The following is a 20,000-nucleotide window of genomic DNA, read 5'->3' as shown; positions in this document are numbered from 1 at the left end:
CCTGGTGATCTCACCTTGTGGTTTTGGCTAGCCACCACCCCAACCTCCACCACCTCCACAGGTCAGCCCCGTCCCCCCTCTAGTCTTACGACAGAGGTCAAGAGGTCAGTGAAGAGGGGGTTAGGGGGAGGGGGGGTCAGACACACACAAACTAGCGAGTGGCTAGTGCTGTTGGCGAGTGGCTAGTGGTGTTAGCTTCGACTCCGGCCCACACATGCTGCAGTCAGACGGTAAACAAGGCTTGTTATACCACCGCTGAGATGCAGAGCGTGATAACGTCAAAGCTACACTTTCAGAGGCACGCACCTCACTTTGACGGAAGCAGAATGCTGTATAATAATAATGCAGAAATTGTTTCGTCTTATTACGTATTATATAAAAGTATTAAACTTCCGTCATTGTTTATACGTATTTGCCCTGTGTTTCCAGTACACACTATCCCAGAACGGACAAACAATTCAGTACAACTACAAAGGGAGCAGCAAATTCATATTTCAAATGAATCAAAACAAAGTGTTTTGTGCATTTCTTTGGTTTGGCTATACTGCACAACAAGTTTTTGTGGAGATGTAGCCAGCCAATCACTGGTCCATCTGTTTTGTATATTATGGCCAAAAACATCACCAGGCTGATTAGACCCAAATGTGATGCTTGGGGCCCCGTCATACTGCCAAAGCCCCGTTTGACCCTCCCTCGCCTGCCCTCTTCCCAACAAAACATCCCCCTCCACCCCACTGACTGCCTGGATGGAGGCTGGGGTCTGGACCTTATCTTCCTATTGAAACAACCTGTGTGTATGTATATATACATAACCAGTATATACATAGCAGAACTCTGCTGTATTTACGGAAGGAAAACAGTGTAACCAGAACCACTGAACACCTATACAGCAAGAATCAGAATATACCGTACAACAAGAACAATTATATACAGGAAGAACCAATGTATACAACAAGAACCAGTATCGTCCTTTATACAGGAAATGTATAGAAATACAGTGTTTCATGACGAAATAAAGTGTACACTGTATAAACCATGTTATGACTCTCTTTAGCTTGGCGAGAGTATGTGCAAAAAGGTTTTGCCTAATTTCAACTAACTTAAAGGTTGGGTATGGAATTCTCTCTTTTGGCCATTTTTGCAAAATTACTTGAAATCCTTATCATAACCCACTTACAGCCACTGAGTTAGAAGTACTGACATGGAAATTAAACAAGTCAATCATCTGTGGAACGGGCATGGCTCGAAAAACTCCAGCCAATGATTTCCAGACCCACCGAGTGGCATTGGACAGTAAGTACGTCAATCAAACGGTCGTACTGCACTCCCCCTCCCCCCCCTCCCCCCCCTCCCCCCCCTCCCCCGCTCCTCGCGCGACCCCTTCGTGCCGCCACGTACTCAAAGCTCGTGACCCAGAACAAGCTTCTGTTTGTTGTTATCCTGCGGTAGCTACTGGAGCTAGCTAACTTGCTAACGGCTCATCTGTGTTCGCTCGTGCATGATTGCGCGTCCATGTAGGCCTACTTGGAATGGGTGGAGTCAGAGTCAGCGTTGAAGGAGAGGGGGTAGGACCATTTGAGTTGTGTATTTTTAAAATCTGCTGGCGTTTCGCAAATCCCATACCCAACCTTTAAGTAAGCACAACTCTGCTGTTGACAATGTAAGCAACAACAACAAACGCGGCAGCTATGTTTCTCAAACCAAACTATTATTTTCCCCTGAATATCTAACCATACTGTGCTGAAAAAAACCACTATCATTCTTCAATAACTCCCTCCCTCTCTTTAGGAAATGGAAATAATAAACCACAAAATAGCCCTCTTTCATGCTAAATGCTACCATGGCTGCTGCTCCTTTAAACCCATGCGCTGATAGCCATCCGAAACAGGCCCTGCTGTGCTCTCTGGCATACGTTGTCCAACCCATTTATCAAACATCTGAAATGTATAAAAAAGATGTTCCACATGGTTTTGATAAGCGCAGACATAACGCTAGTTTTTTTTCTTCTTTTCAAACGTTGATCAAATTATGTGGGTTTTATTTTTTTTTCCTCTAAATTCGGGAACGATATATGAAAGTGATTGAAAAAAAGAGAACATGATGAAAGTGGTCCAATGTGAAATATATTTCAAATGTATATCATTCTTCAAGACTGTTTAAACTAAACAGCATTGTGCTCAACTGCATCCATTTGAGATTCAAATGCATCCATTTGAGACTTTCCGTCACTTCATTTCTCTGTTTAACACAGCTCAATTTCTGCTGCACAGCCTTCTCAAAAAAAAAACAGATAAAGTGAATTAAGTGAAAAGTAGAGAAGACAAACATTCTCCAGATTGGTTTCACTTAATAAATCCAGCAAAGTGTCATGCCATTAGTGCAACAGTGTTTTGGCAACACTTTTCAGTGGAAAAAAATAGTTCAATGTTTACTGGCTGTCAGGGGCGAAATAAATGGTCTTGTGGTGATTTATGGCAGCACAGACGTCCATTTCTCAAAAGTCGAATACGTTGATAGACGCTGAACAGAATCGGTATGCTCTCCTTTGCTATTTAACACTCTGAATGAGTTTTGTACCGAAGCTTTATGTGCCCATATAAATATGACCATATAGGGTGTCATTTCTCAAACAGTGTAAGGTGATTAATGTAGCCTAATGTAAGTTATTATTTCAACACCAAAAGCTTTTTAGTTTAGTTTGGTAACATGAGCAGGTCCATGCTCTGTCAGAGGCGAGAGAGACACATATCATAGATTATTAACTTCAGGCCGTTTTTTTTTTAGGTTTAACAGCGCCAACCACTCAGCAATGTCTGTATTTTTTGTGTGGGGCAAGTGGGATTCCTGACATGAGTGTTAGAGCTCCAAACACTTTTTAAACATATGGAGGGTCAATCACAGAACGTTTAACAATCCACTGTTGTATACTGCTGACACCATAATAAACCCCAGGCTGGCTAATGCAATTACATTGAATTTGTTTAAACATTCCACAATGCTTATAAAGTGACATCTATATGCTGAAAATAAAATTAGCATTTAAGGGACAATGTTATGTAACTAACAGAAAACCATGAGAACATTCCAAAATATCTGCATGTCATCTTAATACTACCTTTGAAAAAAAAACATTTGCCATTTGGATTTGGTCCAACTGGAAAATGCATAGAAAACTCTTGAAAGCCATCTGCTTGCTTTTAAAGTCTTTGGTTAAGCATTTCCTAATGTATCTCATGACTAGATTGCTAAATTAAATATATCAACTTAAATATATAATTGTTGGGTATACGTATAGAATCCACTTGTAAAACATATTATATTTAGGTAAAAAATGATACTTGGATACAAACAAGGTCGTTTTTAAAGACTGTAGCTCTCCGCTCCCAGATAAATCCCAACTCACATGCAGGTCTCCTCTCCCTAGGCCTTCACAACCACGGGCCCGTTAACCACAATGAAGAACTCCTTCTGGGGCCAAGAAAAGCCCCCCAAAAGATGGGTATGAAATGGGGGCCAAGATGATAGTGCATCTGGGTTGAATTGAGAGTTTTCAGGCCGTCCTGTCGAAATAGATATGAGGAGAACTACACGAGGCCTGGTGCACAGTCAGGCACCAGGGCTTCTCTGACCCCCCAAGCAACCATACATTTGGAAGACATTGTTTATTTTTATCTCATCCTTGAGTAAAACTGACAGGTTGCGGGCTCAGAAAGATTAGTATTCATGATTCCAGTAAGAGACGGCAGCACGCATGTTAATCAGTGTTTCATTGCTTTGCTTTGGCCATGCCTGTGATTTCCCCTCTCATTCCAATAGCATTCCTTATCTAAACTTGCATCTGCAGCAGGGACGTTTTTATATGATGTTCTGTCAACAGTCATATAAATAGTGAAAACTTTTCTTTCTTTTCTTTTTGCAATTCCATAGAATTGAATCTGAGAAAATAAATCAATTGGTTATTTGCTGTTCGTACCCAGCCACAGTTCTACCCACTGTGAAGTGGGGAGCAATATACGTTATAAGACACAGGTTCCACCGCATCATCCCTCGCCGCTGTTAGCAAGATGTCCGCCCTGTCACCGTGGCTCTGCAGTTCACCAGCTGGATGCAGCTCCGTTAGATCTCGGGGACCTGGTCGATGCATAAATGCGTCTCTGTGTGACAGCGTGCGGTTCATGTGCAGGCCGTGGGCTGCGGCTCTGAGCTGAGGCTGTCTGTCATCTCTCGTACATCTGTTAAGAGACTCAGCTATACAACGGGCCTGTGACTCTTAATACCAGTAGGCTCCCAGGAGACATCGCTCTCTGAACAAGCATGCGTCCAGGTGGTTGCCATGACGAATCACCATTACTAATTAACTCACTTACCAAGACAGATGACCTGAGGAGTCGGTTGCTCTACAAAATTGTCTGACTACTTAACCATCCACCCAACAGATGAGCTAACCGTCTATCTGACTGAATGACCAACTGACCGACTAACTTCGTTTACCGGGGCCCCAATCGGGCTTGAGTTTACATTATTAAAAAAAAAAGCCCTCACGGTACTGCCTGTGATCTCAAATCTGGTTTGACTCATGTAACCATTTGAATATGGAGTAACATGAGCATACGGGGGCCTACTACTGAGCCGGCTACAGACAGCCGTGTGCTGTGTGATAGATGAAGTAGGGTCTTCAGATGAGTAGCTGTTGCTCCCAGTTCAAACGGTCCATCAATCACTGCCCGTACGCTCTGATGTCAGACAGAGCCCGGCCATTACCCAACCAGAACGGCTCTTGCTTCAGAGCAGGCAGTTAACATTCAACTTCAGTAGAAGGCCTATACGCCATGCCTACGTCAACACTGCCCCGAGCAACCCACTAATAAACCTTTAAGAAAGACCCCCGTTAAAGAAAAACGAGAAAAAAACGGTTATTGAGTGTGATTGAGTTGAATGTACCATTAATCTAGATTTAAAGAAAATGGTTTTTAGATCCATTTGAAAAGCGTCCAGTTAGTTAAAGCTTTTTTAGTTTTCCATTTTATTGAGTGCTATTGGGCTGATGAAGATTACAGCGATCTTTATATGGAACGTATTATACATCGATTCAAACCGTTGGGTGAGCGCAGGCTTGAACTCTGTGTTTTAGGAAACAGTGTGGGCATGTGGGATTATGGGTTTGGGAAAGAATGCACGATGGAACAAAGAATCCCTCTTATCAAGATTGTTAAAGGGTGGAACTTTTAGTTTCTTAACAACCGTGGAATTCAATTGGAAGCACATTGGTAATGTCCTAATAGAGCATCTATCAAGTGGAAATCAATTGAATTAAGAACGCCTGGCCCCTTTTCCCCATATCCAATGTTGGATGTTTGAGCCACTACCAAAAATACTAAAAGCCAAGACTCTTTATTCCAAGATTTACATTTTATTTCACAACAAAAATCGAATCTGTGAAAAAATGTATTTCACAAATATTCACACATCTACAATACATGTTTAACTAATTTATGAACACATTTGAATACCGAACCTGAGATTTACAATTCCCTAGAAAACCTTTCTTTCAGACCAGATCAATCAGTGCATATGCATTATATAACAAGATTACCTTTTTTAAAAGTCCCAATGGTCAAGTCTGTTTTCATTAGAAGGAACTGTTCCAAAATCCCCACACCAGAAAATCACAACGCTCATCAGAAACTTTGTTAGGGTACAAAACCCAGACTCTCTGCAAACGGAAATTGTGGCACTTATGTATAAACCAAAAAACATGGCCGTCTCCCTTTAAATGTCCCTGGAAATTGTCACTGAGTTCACAAATCGGTCTTGATAGAACGGGGTCAAGGACATAATGACTCGCCTGTCTAGCTGCAGGCTGGGTGCTCGTCCTCACAACATTGCAACCTAAACATATGTGTTGAAAGTGAGTGATGAAGTAGTTGTCTGGTGCACCGTGCTTGTAATAGTAACTCCTAACAAACTATGGGAGGGAGCCGAAGGTAAAAAGGTCTTAATCCATACTGCAGGCAGTTTTCTAAAACAGGATTTGCCACACACACAAACTGCTTTTCTGTCCCTATTTAGACTCAAACCGACTCGGGAACATTTCTCCTTTTTGAACGCAAAAAGAAGTGTTTCATTTTCTGCAGATACCAACATGTTTACAACATTACGTTCATATTTAATTGCGTATTCAAACATCTGTTCCTGGTTAGGGCTTTTACATAATAGGATACTAATACATGATGGCGTGCAGGTTTTTCCCCCAAATTAGTTTTATTATCAAAGCAAGTTGTGTTTGCGGTAAATCGCCTCTATTTAAGTCATCAAACAACTTATATTTGTCCCAACAACAACCGGAACAGTAACCACTTTGAATCTTTGACACTCTGGAGATGAACTCGAGTGGCTATGGTGTGGGGCTATAAACAAAAGCAAAACAACATGTCTGGCAGTTTAACACGATAAAGCACTGAGGTGATCACAGGGATCAAACGTTAGGACTGTAATTCAAATGTTAAATAATTAACGAATCCCAGGCTAATTATCTAAAAATGTTGAAAATAGAAAATCAGTTCAGCAACAAACACCAGTTCATCACACCTGTATCTCTGACTCCAGTAGGCTGGCGGTGTGGGGCCCCGAGTGCAGCCTGATGCCCCCCACCATGGCCTCCGAGACCACCGGGGAGGCGTTGGGGGTCCTCCCCGTGAGCAGGGACAGCGACGGAGAGAAGCTGGGGATCATGGCGCACGGCGTGAGTCCCGTGTTCCTCGCCAGGGGCGCGTAGGCGTACTTAGGGTAGGAGGGCCTCCGGCTCAGGGACGGGACGCGCCCTGGCATCCGCGGGGGAACGTTCCTGATCCCGGGCTGAGCCACGCCTGTGATCAGCGGCGGCGGGTACATGAGGCAGCCCGCATCCATCGCCGCCGTGTCCTCCACGCCGCCCCGGAGGTCCTCGTCGCGCAGCAGGGCAATGTCGGTGAAGACGGAGGCCAGGGTCTGGAAGCGGGGCTCCCAGTCGATGAGGTAGTCCCAGTCGTAGCTGCTGTGCTGCTGGTCCTCTGGACACACTAGAGACGACAGTGAGCCGGGGGGAGCACGGGGCTCGGGCAGAGCAATGTGACCTCTGACCCTCATGCTTTGGTCCAGATCCCTGACCCTGCTGGCAGTCCGGAGCAGCCCCTCGCCCCCTCCCTCCTCCTTAAAGTTGTGGAGGCTCTCTGCGCTGGCCAGCGCCGTAGACGGACCCGCGCTAGCGCAGGCTAAGTGCTCCGGAGCTGCCTCAATCGAATAGCAGGAGATGCAATCCTCGATGGTATCATCATCGGGGTTGTGCAACTCCCCTTTGCTGCGTAGGGATAAGGGACTTTTACGGCAATAGAACGTGTTGATCCACTGAATCTCCTGGTCTTCTGCCGTCTCTCCTTCGGCTGAACCGCGGCCGCTGGAGTCTGAATGTCTGCACGGGTTGGAAATATCCATTTCCCGCGATGCACAGTCGGCCCTTAATAACTCCTGCAAACTAACGGCGTTCTGTGGACTATCACTCGGTAGATCGAACGAACCGGTGTCGTTGTGGAGGTCAGCCGCGACGGCAGCAGCCTTTTTGACCACGGCTTGTCGCATCTTGTACCTAAGCAACAAGCCCACGACAATGAAGAGAAGCAGCAGGAGGGCGAGGATAGAGACGGTCAGGCCGGCCGTGCGGACGTCGAAAGGCACGCCGACCAGAGCCACGGCCGAGTTGGAGATGTTGATGGACACCAGACACGTGGCGCTCTTGGAGTCCTGCCTGGGGCTCCTCGCCGTGACGATCACCTGCACCGTGTCTTCAACGGACAGACCGGCCCTCTGGCGATAGACGGGGCCCGACATGAAGACGCTGCCGAGCGTTCTGTCGACGGAGAAGGACGCCAACGGGTCGGCGAAGGAGTACTCCACCGTGCCGTCCACTCCGCCGTCGCTGTCCATGGCCCTCACCTGGCCCACCGTCAGCCCGGGCTTGGCGTCCTCCGGGAGCCGGAAGTTGTATTGGCGCTGGGTGAAGACGGGGCTGAACTCGTCCACCCCCTGGACGGCCACCACGACCCTGAGCGTGGCCGCCTTGGCCCCTTTGTCCCTGGCCTCCACCAACAGGCAGAACTCCCTCTCCAGCTCGTAGTCAAACGTCTGGCGGGTGCTGATGTCCCCCGTGAGCGAGTCGACGGCGAAGGCCTCCTTCCTCTCGGGGCTGCCGCTGCCGTAGTCGGTGAAGCAGGCGGACAGGACGGAGTAGGTGAGCCGGCCGTAGGCTCCCGAGTCGTGGTCGATGGCGAACACGGAGCAGACGGGGCTGAAGGCCGGAAGGTTCTCGGACACGGAGCAGTTAACCGTGGCGAACATGAAGTAGGGGGTGTTGTCGTTCTCATCCAACACGGTGACGAAAACCACCGCAAACGCCACTTTGCGGTCTTCAGATATGCCCCCATCGGACGCCCGGACAGTCAGTGTATATTTACTCTCTTCCTCGTAATCGAGGGAGCCGTTGACCGATATCACGCCAGAGTTAGGATCCAGCCCGAGGTGACCCTTGCCGTTCCCTGAGATGATCTCATAGTGCACCAGTCCATTGACGCCCATGTCAGGGTCATGAGCGCTGATCTGTACCAGACTGGTACCTGCCAAGCTGTCCTCACTGACTTGGGAATGGTACTCTGTGTTCACGAACATGGGGGCGTTGTCGTTGACATCCGTCACCGTTACCATGACGACGGTGGAGCCGTTGAGCGGCGGCGCGCCGCGGTCGGTAGCCCTGATGGTCAGTGTGTAGCTCCCCTGGGTCTCGCGATCCAAAGGGCCGCACAAAACGAGTCTCCCGACGGCGTCTGGCCGGACCCCCGACAGAAGCACGTTGACCTCCAGGAAGAACCTCCTCTCCTCGTTGCCCTTGACGATGGCAAAACCCAAGTGGGTGTTGTCCGGCGCCCAGTCTGCGTCCTCTGCGGACAGGGTGAGTAGGGTGGTGCCCGGAGAGGTGTCCTCGGGTACGCTGACGGTGTAGGTGTCCTGATGGAAGGCCGGTGCGTGGTCGTTGGCGTCCAGCACCACCACGTCTACAGAGGTGATGGTGGAGCGCGCAGGGTCGCCTCCGTCACGTGCCTCCACCAGGAGCTGGATCGGGCTGCTGTGGGGGATGTCCCTCAGGCTTTCGGTCGTGAACACAGATCCTGTAAAAGATGGTTCATTTTTATCATACGGATATTTAAATGCACTCATTCCGAAAATAATTGTTTGATGCAAAATACGCTTCAACAATGTTGAAAGCAGATGGTAATTAAAAAAACATTTTGTAAAACATCTCAAAAGAGTACCCATTTTCACTTAGTAATAAAATATATTACTAACCCTATATTGTTGCCTATTTTTTTTAAAGGGTTCAAGCGAGAGAATTCCTATAACTGGAGACAGACATTGTTGTGTTTTTGTTTGTTTGCTTCAATAAAGATCTTCATACCTCTCTTATTATAGCATTATTCCGCTCCCTGGGTCTGTTAGGATACGAACAATGTAGAAATTGTGCAATTGGCAAAATTACACCCTGCTTGTGCTTACAAATTGTGTGCAGAGCCTCTCAAACGAGAAAAAAAACCTCTCTACTGGCAAGCACCCTTTCCGTGGCACGAGCTGGTGTCTGCTGTGCCAAGGAAATGGATTTAATTGGAGGAGAATATAAGAGGAATATAAGAAGAAACCTACCAGACAGGCACTCAATACCAGGCTAAAGTAATCCAGTTATGAGACATTTTGTAACGTGCACCGGGACGATGCAGACCAATGAAGCGCGCTTTGTTTTATGTAAATGTACCATTGTGTTTCTTTTGGCTCTTTTTTAAAACAAACACGTTGGGGGCTGTCAGCGCATTTGTTGAAAGCGCGAGAGAGACCACAAACTCTCTTCAGGCCCTGCGTGACGGGTACCAGGAAGAATGGAGCACTTAAGAGTCCGTCAGACTGCTGGGGGAACCGGCTGGACTGGGAGTGCAGTGATCTTACCGTTGTCTGGATGGATGTTGAAACTCAGCGGAGGTGGGTTCAGCAACCTGTAGGAGACCTTCCCGTTGACCCCAGAGTCCAAGTCGGTCGCTGAAAGTGTTGCGATGAGGGTGTTGGCCGGCGCTTCTTCCGACGCCTCCACCTGGTTGAGATATCAAACATCAAGCATCTCGTAGCATTTCATAATCAACTGTTTCAGCAGCCCACCATGGCGATCACCCAAAACTGGACTCAAACCCACAACCTTCGGACTGTGAGACCAAAGCGCTCATACCAAGGCACTGAGCGACCCATCAACATATCGGAGCCAACATGTTAACACAATGGTTTTGTTTTTGATCATGCAATGAAAAACACTCACACAACTCACGCGGGGGGGGGTTCAGTGTTGTTCGATCACAACCATACCTGATAGGACACCCGCTCAAAGACGGGAGCGTTGTCGTTGGCGTCCAGCACCGTGACCAGCACCTCCCCCGTGGCCTGGTGCACGGCGTCCGAGGCCCTGACCCCCAGGACGTGCTCCGTGCGCTCCTCGTAGTCCAGGGCCCGGGCGAGCGTGATCACGCCGCTGTAGCGGTCGATGGCGAAGCAGCCGGAGGCGGAGTCGGAGTCGCCGTGGTCCAGGAGGCTGTAGCTGATGGTGGAGCCCAGGTCCACGTCATTGGCCGTCACCTGGGTAACCACGTAGCCCACGGGCAAATCTGGAGCAGACACCATAGGGTCACAATGTGGTTTAGATCCGGGTTGGATATCGTTCGCTACGAGATCGTGACACGTGAGTTGGATCGGTGTTGGATAATAATTGAGAATGTCAGTTTGAACAGAAGAACTGTGTTTTATGGGCAATGAGCCAACTGGACATATTTTGGGTAAGTCATTAAGCAGGTGCTTTTGTCCAAAGTGACTTACAGCAACCACAAGCAACCACAAAAAAGACACATGAAAGAAAACAACAAAAAACGTATCTATAAATAACACAGAGTGAAGCAGCTAAAAGAATCAAAACACAAAGCCAGTAGGATTTCCTCCTTGTTGGATTGTTTACTTCATGGCACTAGTGATATGAATTATGACTTATGGTCTTACTCTCAGCAACCACGACCGGCGTCATGGGCGGGATGGCGGGGCTGTTGTCGTTGACATCCACCACCTGGACCCTGATGATGGTGGTGCCGCTGAGGGCAGGGCTCCCCCTGTCTGTAGCCTGAACCACCAGCCTGCAGCAGGGAGACGTGTGTTGAGTTCATTCATAAGGCCAGGAGACGCAAAGATCACCATGACTCAAAATGTGGCAAAATACAAATAGTGTATTCAAATGTTTTGGCTATTTTTTTTAATTCAGGGTTGTTTAATCCAAAGGTGAAGCTACAGTGAATTCAGATACAAGTTCAGATGGAGCGGGTACAGGCTCGGTTAGGCTGCGGACCATGGGGAATCGAACCCGGGACTTTTCGTCTGGGAGTCATCACCCTAGCCACTACACTATCCTGCCCCTGCTGGTATTAGATACGGGTTGAATCTTACCTGTACAAAGGTGTTATCTCCCGGTCCAGTAAGACGTTTGTAGCCAATATGCCACGCGCAGGGTCCAATACGAACGCATTGTTCTGGTTCCCAGACACAATTGAGTACTCGATCAGACCGTTCATACCGCTGTCAGCATCCGACGCAAACACCTGCGGGAGAACAAAGGAGCAAGCCAAGAGAGATCGTTTCAGGACGTGTTCAAACTGCGACCGCTTAATAGCATTTTTCACTGTCATCACTCTTTATCCACTAAACCAGCATTTCTGCCTTCTCTCATGTGCATGCCCAGACGTCTCTGGCCGGTGACCAGCGTCTGGATCACATCACAACGCATTTTCAGATTCATCCATGTTGTTGGAAAAATCTTGGTTAGTGTGGACGCTTGGCCAAATTGGTTAAAAAGCTCTAACCCCAACTCACATTTTGCCAATGTAGCCCATGGCCTTGAACTCACAATAAACTGCCATTCCATTTGGCTATAACTCAAGACTTTGGGCCTGGGAGACACTTGAGTTATGAGGGTAAACAGAGCATTCCCTGTGGTATCTTACATTTACATTTCACATTTTAGGGCATTTAGCAAACAATCTTATCCAAAGCGCATCACAACAGTTCTTGCATAAATTCACACACCGACGGCGGAGCCAACAATGCAAGGCGACACAGCCAGCTCGTCAGGAGCAGTGAGGGTTAGGTGTCTCGCTCAGGGACACCTCGACAAACAGCTAGTAGGAACAGGGGATCGAACTGGCAACCTTCCGGTTACAATTGAGCCCGCTCCTGAGCTAAGCCGACCAACACCTTTGTCTCTTGAGGCTAGTACCTGCATGATGTAGGTGTTGTGCACCTGCCCCTCCCACACGGCGGTCCGGTAGTAGGCGTAGTCAAACAACGGGGCGTTGTCGTTGACGTCCTTGAGGGTGATGGCCACCCGGCTGTGGGCCGTCTCCATCCCGCTGTCCGCCAGCACCACCAGCTGGGTTAGGCGGCCCTCCTCGAAGTCCAGACCTCGGGGCTTCTGCACTGTGATCTCACCTGGTGGAGGAAGAAAAAAGGTTCCAAGATTGGCTGTCAACCCCATTTTCACGACCACAACTATTTAGCGTCGCAGTGTGTGCATGATCTATGGGAGATTTGGGGGGTTATGTTACGGATGAAATGTAGCAAAAACAAAACGGAGAACTGCAGAACAAACAAAACCAGGCTTTGACCGTCAGGGCGGGCGAGAATCAACTGTTTTGATCCCATTCCAGTCAAAATACAGACAATGGAGAAACAACAGAGATATAGATTTATAGAGCTCAATTGTTTGATAAACAAACAAATGTAAAAGTTCAAAAGAGATTGCATGAATGTTTTTTTTAGCTGGATATAAAGGAAGTAAAAGAGGAAGGTAAAAGAGGCATGTTCAGTACTCCATCCAATTCAAACAAGAAAGTAAACACAACAAAGCCTTGACTTCCTACTAGTTCATCTAACATGCTAACAATGCCTAGCTAGCACTAACCTTGAATCATTTAAGTGTTATTTTAGCACACTAATTTTTACTTGTTAAGAGAGCATAACGATGTAGGGTTTAAAATATGTTACCTGTGTTTCCGTTTATGGCGAAGACTTCACGCTCATTGCCACTGAAAATGCTGTATCCAATCCTGAGCCCACTGTTTGCCTGGTCAACAGCCTCGATTTTAGCAACAAAGGTTCCTTTAAAGAGAGGGAAACATTAATTTAAACATCCGATCAATTAACCCCCAAAGAACAATCACTGAAGGTGATTAAAACACGCGAGAAAAATACAATCCTACCAGCTCGGCTGTTCTCGATGACGGTGGCGTTGTAGACCTTCTTGGTAAACAGCAGTCCGTCCAGGCCCCCCCTCAGATGGACGAACACCAGGCAGGTGGAGGTGAGCTCCGGCTCTCCCCGGTCCGCCGCCAGCACGTGCATCCTCCTCCCGGGGAACCCGGCCCTCAGGGGCCGCCTCAGCCGGATCTCTCCCGACGCCTCGTTCAGCGCGAACAGCCCGTCCCCCTCCGACCAGGCGTACCGCACCGTCCCGTTCTCCCCCTGGTCCAGATCCGTGGCCCTCACGGTGGCCAGGACCTGGTCGGGGCGCCAGGTCCTGGTGGCGGCGACCCAGGCGCTGACGGGGTCCCGGGGGCACGCCGGCGCGTTGTCGTTGACGTCCTCCACCTCCACGGTCACCGTCACCTCCGCGCTCTGGGGCCCCACCGCGCACCTGTCGGTGGCCAGGGCCCGGAGGGTGTACTGGGCCCGGCTCTCGCGGTCCAGGGGCCGGGTGGTGCGGATCAGCCCCGTGGCCCCGTCCACGGCGAAGGCCCCCCGGCTGCCGCCGTCCTCCTCCAGGCTGTAGCTCACCTCCCCGTTGGGGCCCTGGTCCGGGTCCGTGGCCCTGAGCTCCAGGACGGCCGTGCCGGCAGGGAGACCCTCGGCGACGGCCGCGTGGTAGTGGTCCCTGGAGAAGGAGGGGCCGTTGTCGTTCTGGTCCAGCAGGCGCAGGTGGAGCTGGGCGGTGGAGCTGAGGGGCTGCGGCCCGCCGTCGGTGGCCCGGAGGGTCAGGGTGTAGGAGCCCTGCTCCTCGCGGTCCAGGACCTCCGTGGAGCTCACCGCGCCGGAGAGGGCGTCCACGGTGAAGCGACCGCCGCGGGACCCTTCACCTGCTGAGGACACAGGACATGAGGACACAGGACATGAGGACACAGGACATGAGGACACAGGACATGAGGACACAGGACCTGAGGACACAGGACATGAGGACACAGGACATGAGGACACAGGACATGAGGACACAGGACCTGAGGACACAGGACATGAGGACACTGACGGCACTATCTGGCACTCGTTTAAAAAATGGAATAGTTCAATTTTTCCGTATTAAATGTGTTGTTGTGTGTCGAATTTCATTGAGGCTCATTATTATTTCAAATGAATTGTATTTCTTGTTCCTGACGTGTTGTGTTCCCCTTATTAAACACTAAAGCATTTTCAGTTTGGTATGAAAATATATTTAAAAAAAGGTTTAACCATATATAAATATGTGATCGATGATGACGCTTGCCAGGGATCTGGGAAGGGAGTGGAATCCTCACCACCGACCCCACCGGTAGGTATGTCGGACTCTGAAGGTTGGGGAGGGGGTTCCTTACCGTCTATGGAGTAGTGGATGGTGCTGTTCTCCCCCAGGTCGGGGTCCGAGGCCTGGCCGATGTACAGCACCCCAGGGGGCAGGTTCTCGGGCAGGCTGACTTGGAAGGAGGACTGCACGAAGCGGGGAGGGTTGTCGTTCTCGTCCAGCACAGAGCACTCCACCGTGGTGGTGCTGGAGAGGCCCGGAGAGCCACCGTCACGGGCCAGGACTGTGGAGGGAGGAGGAGGAGGAGGAGGAGGAGGAGGAGGAGGAGGAGAGAGGAGAGAGGAGAGAGGAGGGAGGAGAGAGGAGGAGGAGGAGGAGAGAGGAGAGAGGAGGAGGAGGACGGAGGAGGGAGGAGAGAGGAGGAGGAGGAGGAGGAGGAGGAGAGAGGAGGAGAGAGGAGAGAGGAGGAGGAGAGAGGAGAGAGGAGGAGAGAGGAGAGAGGAGGGAGGAGAGAGGAGGAGGAGAGAGGAGAGAGGAGGAGAGAGGAGAGAGGAGGAGGAGGAGGAGAGAGGAGGAGGAGGACGGAGGAGGGAGGAGAGAGGAGGAGGAGGAGGAGGAGGTGAGAGGAGGAGGAGAGAGGAGGAGGAGGAGGAGAGAGGAGGAGGAGAGAGGAGAGACGAGGAGGAGAGAGGAGGGAGGAGAGAAGAGGGAGGAGAGAGCAGAGAGGAGGAGGAGAGACGAGAGACGAGGAGAGAGGAGGAGGAGGAGTGAGGAGAGACGAGGAGGAGAGAGGAGGGAGGAGAGAGGAGGAGGAGGAGAGAGGGGGGAGGAAAGAGGAGGAGTGAGGAGAGAGGAGGAGGAGGAGGAGGAGAGAGGAGGAGACAGGAGAGAGGAGGAGGAGGAGGAGGAGGAGAGAGGAGGAGGAGAGAGGAGAGACGAGGAGGAGAGAGGAGGGAGGAGAGAGGAGGAGGAGAGAAGAGGGAGGAGAGAGGAGGAGGAGAGAGGAGAGAGGAGGAGGAGAGAGGAGGGAGGAGAGAGGAGGAGTGAGGAGAGAGGAGGAGGAGGAGGAGGAGAGAGGAGGGAGGAGAGAGGAGTGAGGAGAGACGAGGAGGAGAGAGGAGGGAGGAGAGAGGAGGAGGAGGAGAGAGGAGGAGGAGAGAGGGGGGAGGAAAGAGGAGGAGTGAGGAGAGATGAGGAGGAGAGAGGAGGTGGAGGAGGAGAGAGGAGGAGGAGGTGGAGGAGAGAGGAGAGAGGAGGGGAAGGAGGAGAGAAGAGAAAGGAGGAGGAGGAGAATGAGGAGAGAGGAGGAGGAGAGAGAGGAGGATAATGAGGAGAGAGGAGGGGGAGAGAGGAGGGGAAGGGGGGGAGGAGAGAGGAGGAGGAGGGTAAGGGGGAGAGAGGATAATGAGGAGAGAGGAGGAGGAGAGAGGAGAGGAGGAAGAGAGATGATGATGAGGAGAGAGGAGAGAGGGTATTGAGGAGAGAGGAGAAGGATGAGGTGGAGAAGAGAGGAGAAGAAGGAGGAGGAGAAGAAAGGAGGAGGAGGGCAGATGATGCGGAGATAGGTGAAGGAGGAGTAGGAGGAGGAGAGAGAGGAGAAGAAGAGAAGGAAGCACGGCGAAGGAGATGAAGGTTAGATGATGTGAAGAGTCATAAAAAAACACTTCATCTGCATTTCCAACTGGTTGTATTTTGCAAGATCTTCCAATTTGTTGTATGATAATACATTGTGATACCTAACATTAATGATAACAAATGACAAAAAGATTTGTGAGTAGAGACACTGATTGGAACAAGTTGATACATGAGTCCCAGGTGTAGAAGTTGTGGGGGTTGTAGATATGAGAACAATATTATTAGACAGCACAACAGCAGAGGCTAAGACACACAAGAATTTAACATGAAGCAGCACGCCACCATATTACAAGATGATTTACATTCTAAATTACAATTTCAGTGAGGAGGTTTTTATTTGGAAGAAAAACTAAGTGTGTCGTGCCGTGTTTGGAAGACTAATAAATGCTGCATTAACAACAGCAGCCAAAGTGCTCCATTTTATAGGCTCATGGAAAGCAGAACTCGAGGCTCAAGGTGAAGTGATGTTTTATGCGCTCAGCAACTATTCCGTGAAACACATACACGTTAAGCATGTAATAATAATAAAGTAAAAGCAACAGCGATAAATTTGATGCTCAACCAAATGGAAATCAACACAGTGGACTTAAGAGCAGTTACTTTAATCTCTCTCTCTCTCTCTCTCTCTCTCTCTCTCTCTCTCTCTCTCTCGCTCTCTCTCTCTCGCTCAATCTCGCTCTCTCTCTCTCTCTCTCTCTTTCTCTCTATCACATTCATGCGTACAAATTACTGTTGATCATTGCGCAACACCGACCTCCGTAAGCATCATTAGACGAAACATCTGAGAATAATTCATCTCTAGAAATATATTGCTGGACACTCTCACTGTAATGGCGTGCCCCAGAGAGGGAAAACAAACCGTGGAAAAAGCAAAGGGGGGGCAGATAGCCCGGTGAACTGCAGAAGGTTTAGACGTATAGCTATGCCCTCCCCCTAAAAACGTCTGTAGCGTTTCCTCCACATAAATCAATCTGGTCAACAGTGTTACATTTGCACAGAGGTTGGGCCCTGAATACTTTACGACTCCAGCTGGGCGAAAGAGAGAGCAAGAGGGTGGAACTAACTTTTTAGGAACACATTTCACTGATGTTCACGAGAGGAAAAACTTGCGGAAGGAGTGAGCGAGAGGGAGGGAGACTAGGGGCGGGGGTGGGGTGGGGGGGAAAACCAAGGACAGAAGAAGCAGGATCACTTTCTTTCCCCCCTTTTGGGTCTTTTGTAGAACATTCCGACATGGAAATATGTAATGAAAGACAGAAACGGTCGAAAGATGCGGTGGACCGTATTTAACATTCGGCTACGGTCTTTGAGTTTGTCCAACAATGTTTGTACGGTGTAAGCGGTAAGATATTCTAGTGGCTCGAGAGCTAAAATTGCACTGGGTTTAATCAGTACGTGTTTGCATCCTTCAGCGAGATCCGAAGCCTGCGCCGTTACTGCATGCGTTACACCTTACTGGGCGTCACTCGGTTGTTTCTTTTGTAACACAAGTAACAGCTATATCTTAGATAAATAGCCAACATTTTATTCATTCATTTAGAAAGTAGTGCTGTTATACAGAAAAAAAAGCAAAAAGTTAGGCTATATTATTTAAGTAGCGTGTTACTGCTAACCCTGGCTCATGAAGCATGGGGGATGGGGGGAGGGGGGGAGGGGGTTAGAAGGAGGAGGCTACCTCTGAGGGTGAACGTCGGCTGCTGCTCTCTGTCCAGCTGGGTGGTGGTGGTCACCTGACCCGTCTGGGGGTGGACGCTGAAGAGGTCGTAGCCGGGGCCGGGGAGCAGACTGTACTGCACCTCTGCGTTCTTTCCTGCAGGAGGGTGGTTTGTGTCGAGCTGATCAATACACTGACACTCGCTGAAGGAGTGTCAGTTTAATGCAAGACAAACATACAAACAAGTCCACTTTATCCCAAAATTCGATATTTGTGTATTTGTTTCTCTTCAGCGAGTGTGTAAAACAAACTATCAAATCGTACGTTTGATCGAGCATAACATTAACCCTTCCCGGGGTTGGGGGTTCCATTCCCACTGGGGGCCGACCGGGCCCTGAAAGCATGCACTTGGTGGTAGTCTGAGACACTTTTGTTCAAAGTGTCCCCCACCAAATGGCCAAGCGATTAGCAGCAGTCACGTCTACACCCGTTCTACCACAGTGAGGCAAGGCGTTTCCATGACGCCCACTCCGGGCCGCCTTCTCAATCCTGTCAGCGACACTAAATTCCCCTGACGTTTACTGCGTTTAATGTTAGCTTTAACATGCATTAATAAAAACCCAAACTCCGGGGTCGCCATTTTGCACCTCATTAGGTCAGTCAATGTTGACGGCCTCGTCAATCTTACAAAGCCCTTATCTGATTGCCCGATTAAAACCAGAACCGGGAGAATAAATCATCCAGATATAATCTCTCACCTCGTGTCAGGGTGAAAGAAAAGTCTGTAATTTATCCGAGGCCTGTGCTGCAGGGCTGCAGGCCCGTTTATAAGCCCTCCTGTAGCTCAATCTGGTCCCTGTTTTCACAGCATTACCCCCGGGTTGACCCCCACTTTGTATGCACCTCACTCAGAAAACGCACTGCTCCTTTTTCTGTGACCGTAGGACTCCGAGCTTCCATATGATCCCCCCCGGCCCCCCGGCCCCCCGGCCCCCCGGCCCCCCGGCCCCCCGGCCCCCCGGCCCCCCGGCCCCGGCCGACCCACCCACCCACCCATCCAGTGGTCGGGGTTCAAAACAAGCCAACCTTGCGTCTTGAAATGTGTGTATATTTACCCATGGGAGGTAGGGGTGTTTAGGTAGAGCTAGTTTACGCGGGCACGCACAAGCACACACACACACACACACACACGCGCGCGCGCGCACACACACACACACGCACACACTCAGACGCACAGGCACAGGGGCAGCGCACGTTGCGGCGCTACGGCGGTGAGGTGAACCATTAACCAGCAGCTGTCACTGAACCATACATGTGGTTTAGATCAGCCCACTTTCACAGGACCTCCACACAAATGTTTGGTGAAATATCCAACCCCCCAACCAACCCGACCCCGGTAAGTCCTTGGGGGTGTAGTAGCTATAGCGTAGCTGCTACACCCCTGTCTGTCCGTCAGGGGCGGGTTTAGTAGCTAGGAGAGGTAGTCTGCTACAGTGGACAGGTCGCCGCTGTTCTCTTGAACGATGGTGTGAAATGCGTTTTAGTGTTTAAGAAAAGTTCGGAAGAGGAGATATATAACGGTGTGAAGGGTACATTTTAGGGATTCGATTTAGATCAATTTTGTGGGAAAAAAAAATAAGCAACATGAATCCAAAAATCGACATGTTTCTGGTTACAGTTAGCTTGACATGCAAAGCTAGCAGGAAACCTGGTTTCATCACATGAAACATTCCCCACTTTTCTTTTCATCTGCAATGACTTCATTTGAACCTACAACATACAATCAAGTTGGATAAACACGACCATCGGTCGGCTTGTCAAAAAGAAAGGCACAAAAGCCCATCAAACTTATATGTGTAAATATACCACATATATACACATCATGTGGATTAACATCAAAGTCATTTAATATTCTACAGAACAATAATGTTTTGACAACCTTTCTTTCTTATTGTCTTATCGCAAATAAACCGTGATGATCAGTGACGGAAAATGCAGATGTATTACCAACTGCTTTCCACTGTTGGATGTGAGTAACACGGTCCAGGCTGTCAGAGACCCTGGAGC

At 49.4% G+C, this 20,000-nt stretch overlaps 1 protein-coding gene across 1 annotated transcript in view; it reads right to left on the bottom strand.

Moving 5' to 3' along the window:
- Positions 1-5,388: 5,388 nt before the first annotated feature.
- The window catches only part of dchs2 (dachsous cadherin-related 2), a 29,372-nt gene continuing 14,760 nt past the window's right edge, over positions 5,389-20,000 (bottom strand). Inside the window, exons 11-20 of the mRNA XM_060047727.1 lie at positions 17,955-18,089; positions 14,718-14,927; positions 13,356-14,228; positions 13,141-13,254; positions 12,374-12,585; positions 11,548-11,699; positions 11,110-11,240; positions 10,429-10,724; positions 10,021-10,162; positions 5,389-9,194 (exon numbers count right to left, since the gene is read on the bottom strand). Of these exons, the coding sequence (XP_059903710.1) occupies positions 6,583-9,194; positions 10,021-10,162; positions 10,429-10,724; positions 11,110-11,240; positions 11,548-11,699; positions 12,374-12,585; positions 13,141-13,254; positions 13,356-14,228; positions 14,718-14,927; positions 17,955-18,089 (4,877 nt within the window). The 3' untranslated portion in view covers positions 5,389-6,582. The remainder of the gene's footprint in view (positions 9,195-10,020; positions 10,163-10,428; positions 10,725-11,109; positions 11,241-11,547; positions 11,700-12,373; positions 12,586-13,140; positions 13,255-13,355; positions 14,229-14,717; positions 14,928-17,954; positions 18,090-20,000) is intronic.

The sequence above is a fragment of the Gadus macrocephalus genome, chromosome 3 (genome assembly GCF_031168955.1).
Source record: "Gadus macrocephalus chromosome 3, ASM3116895v1".
NCBI classification, from domain to species: Eukaryota; Metazoa; Chordata; class Actinopteri; order Gadiformes; family Gadidae; genus Gadus; species Gadus macrocephalus.
Note: the sequence above shows the minus strand (reverse complement) of the source record. Positions and strands in the feature narration are given on the sequence as shown.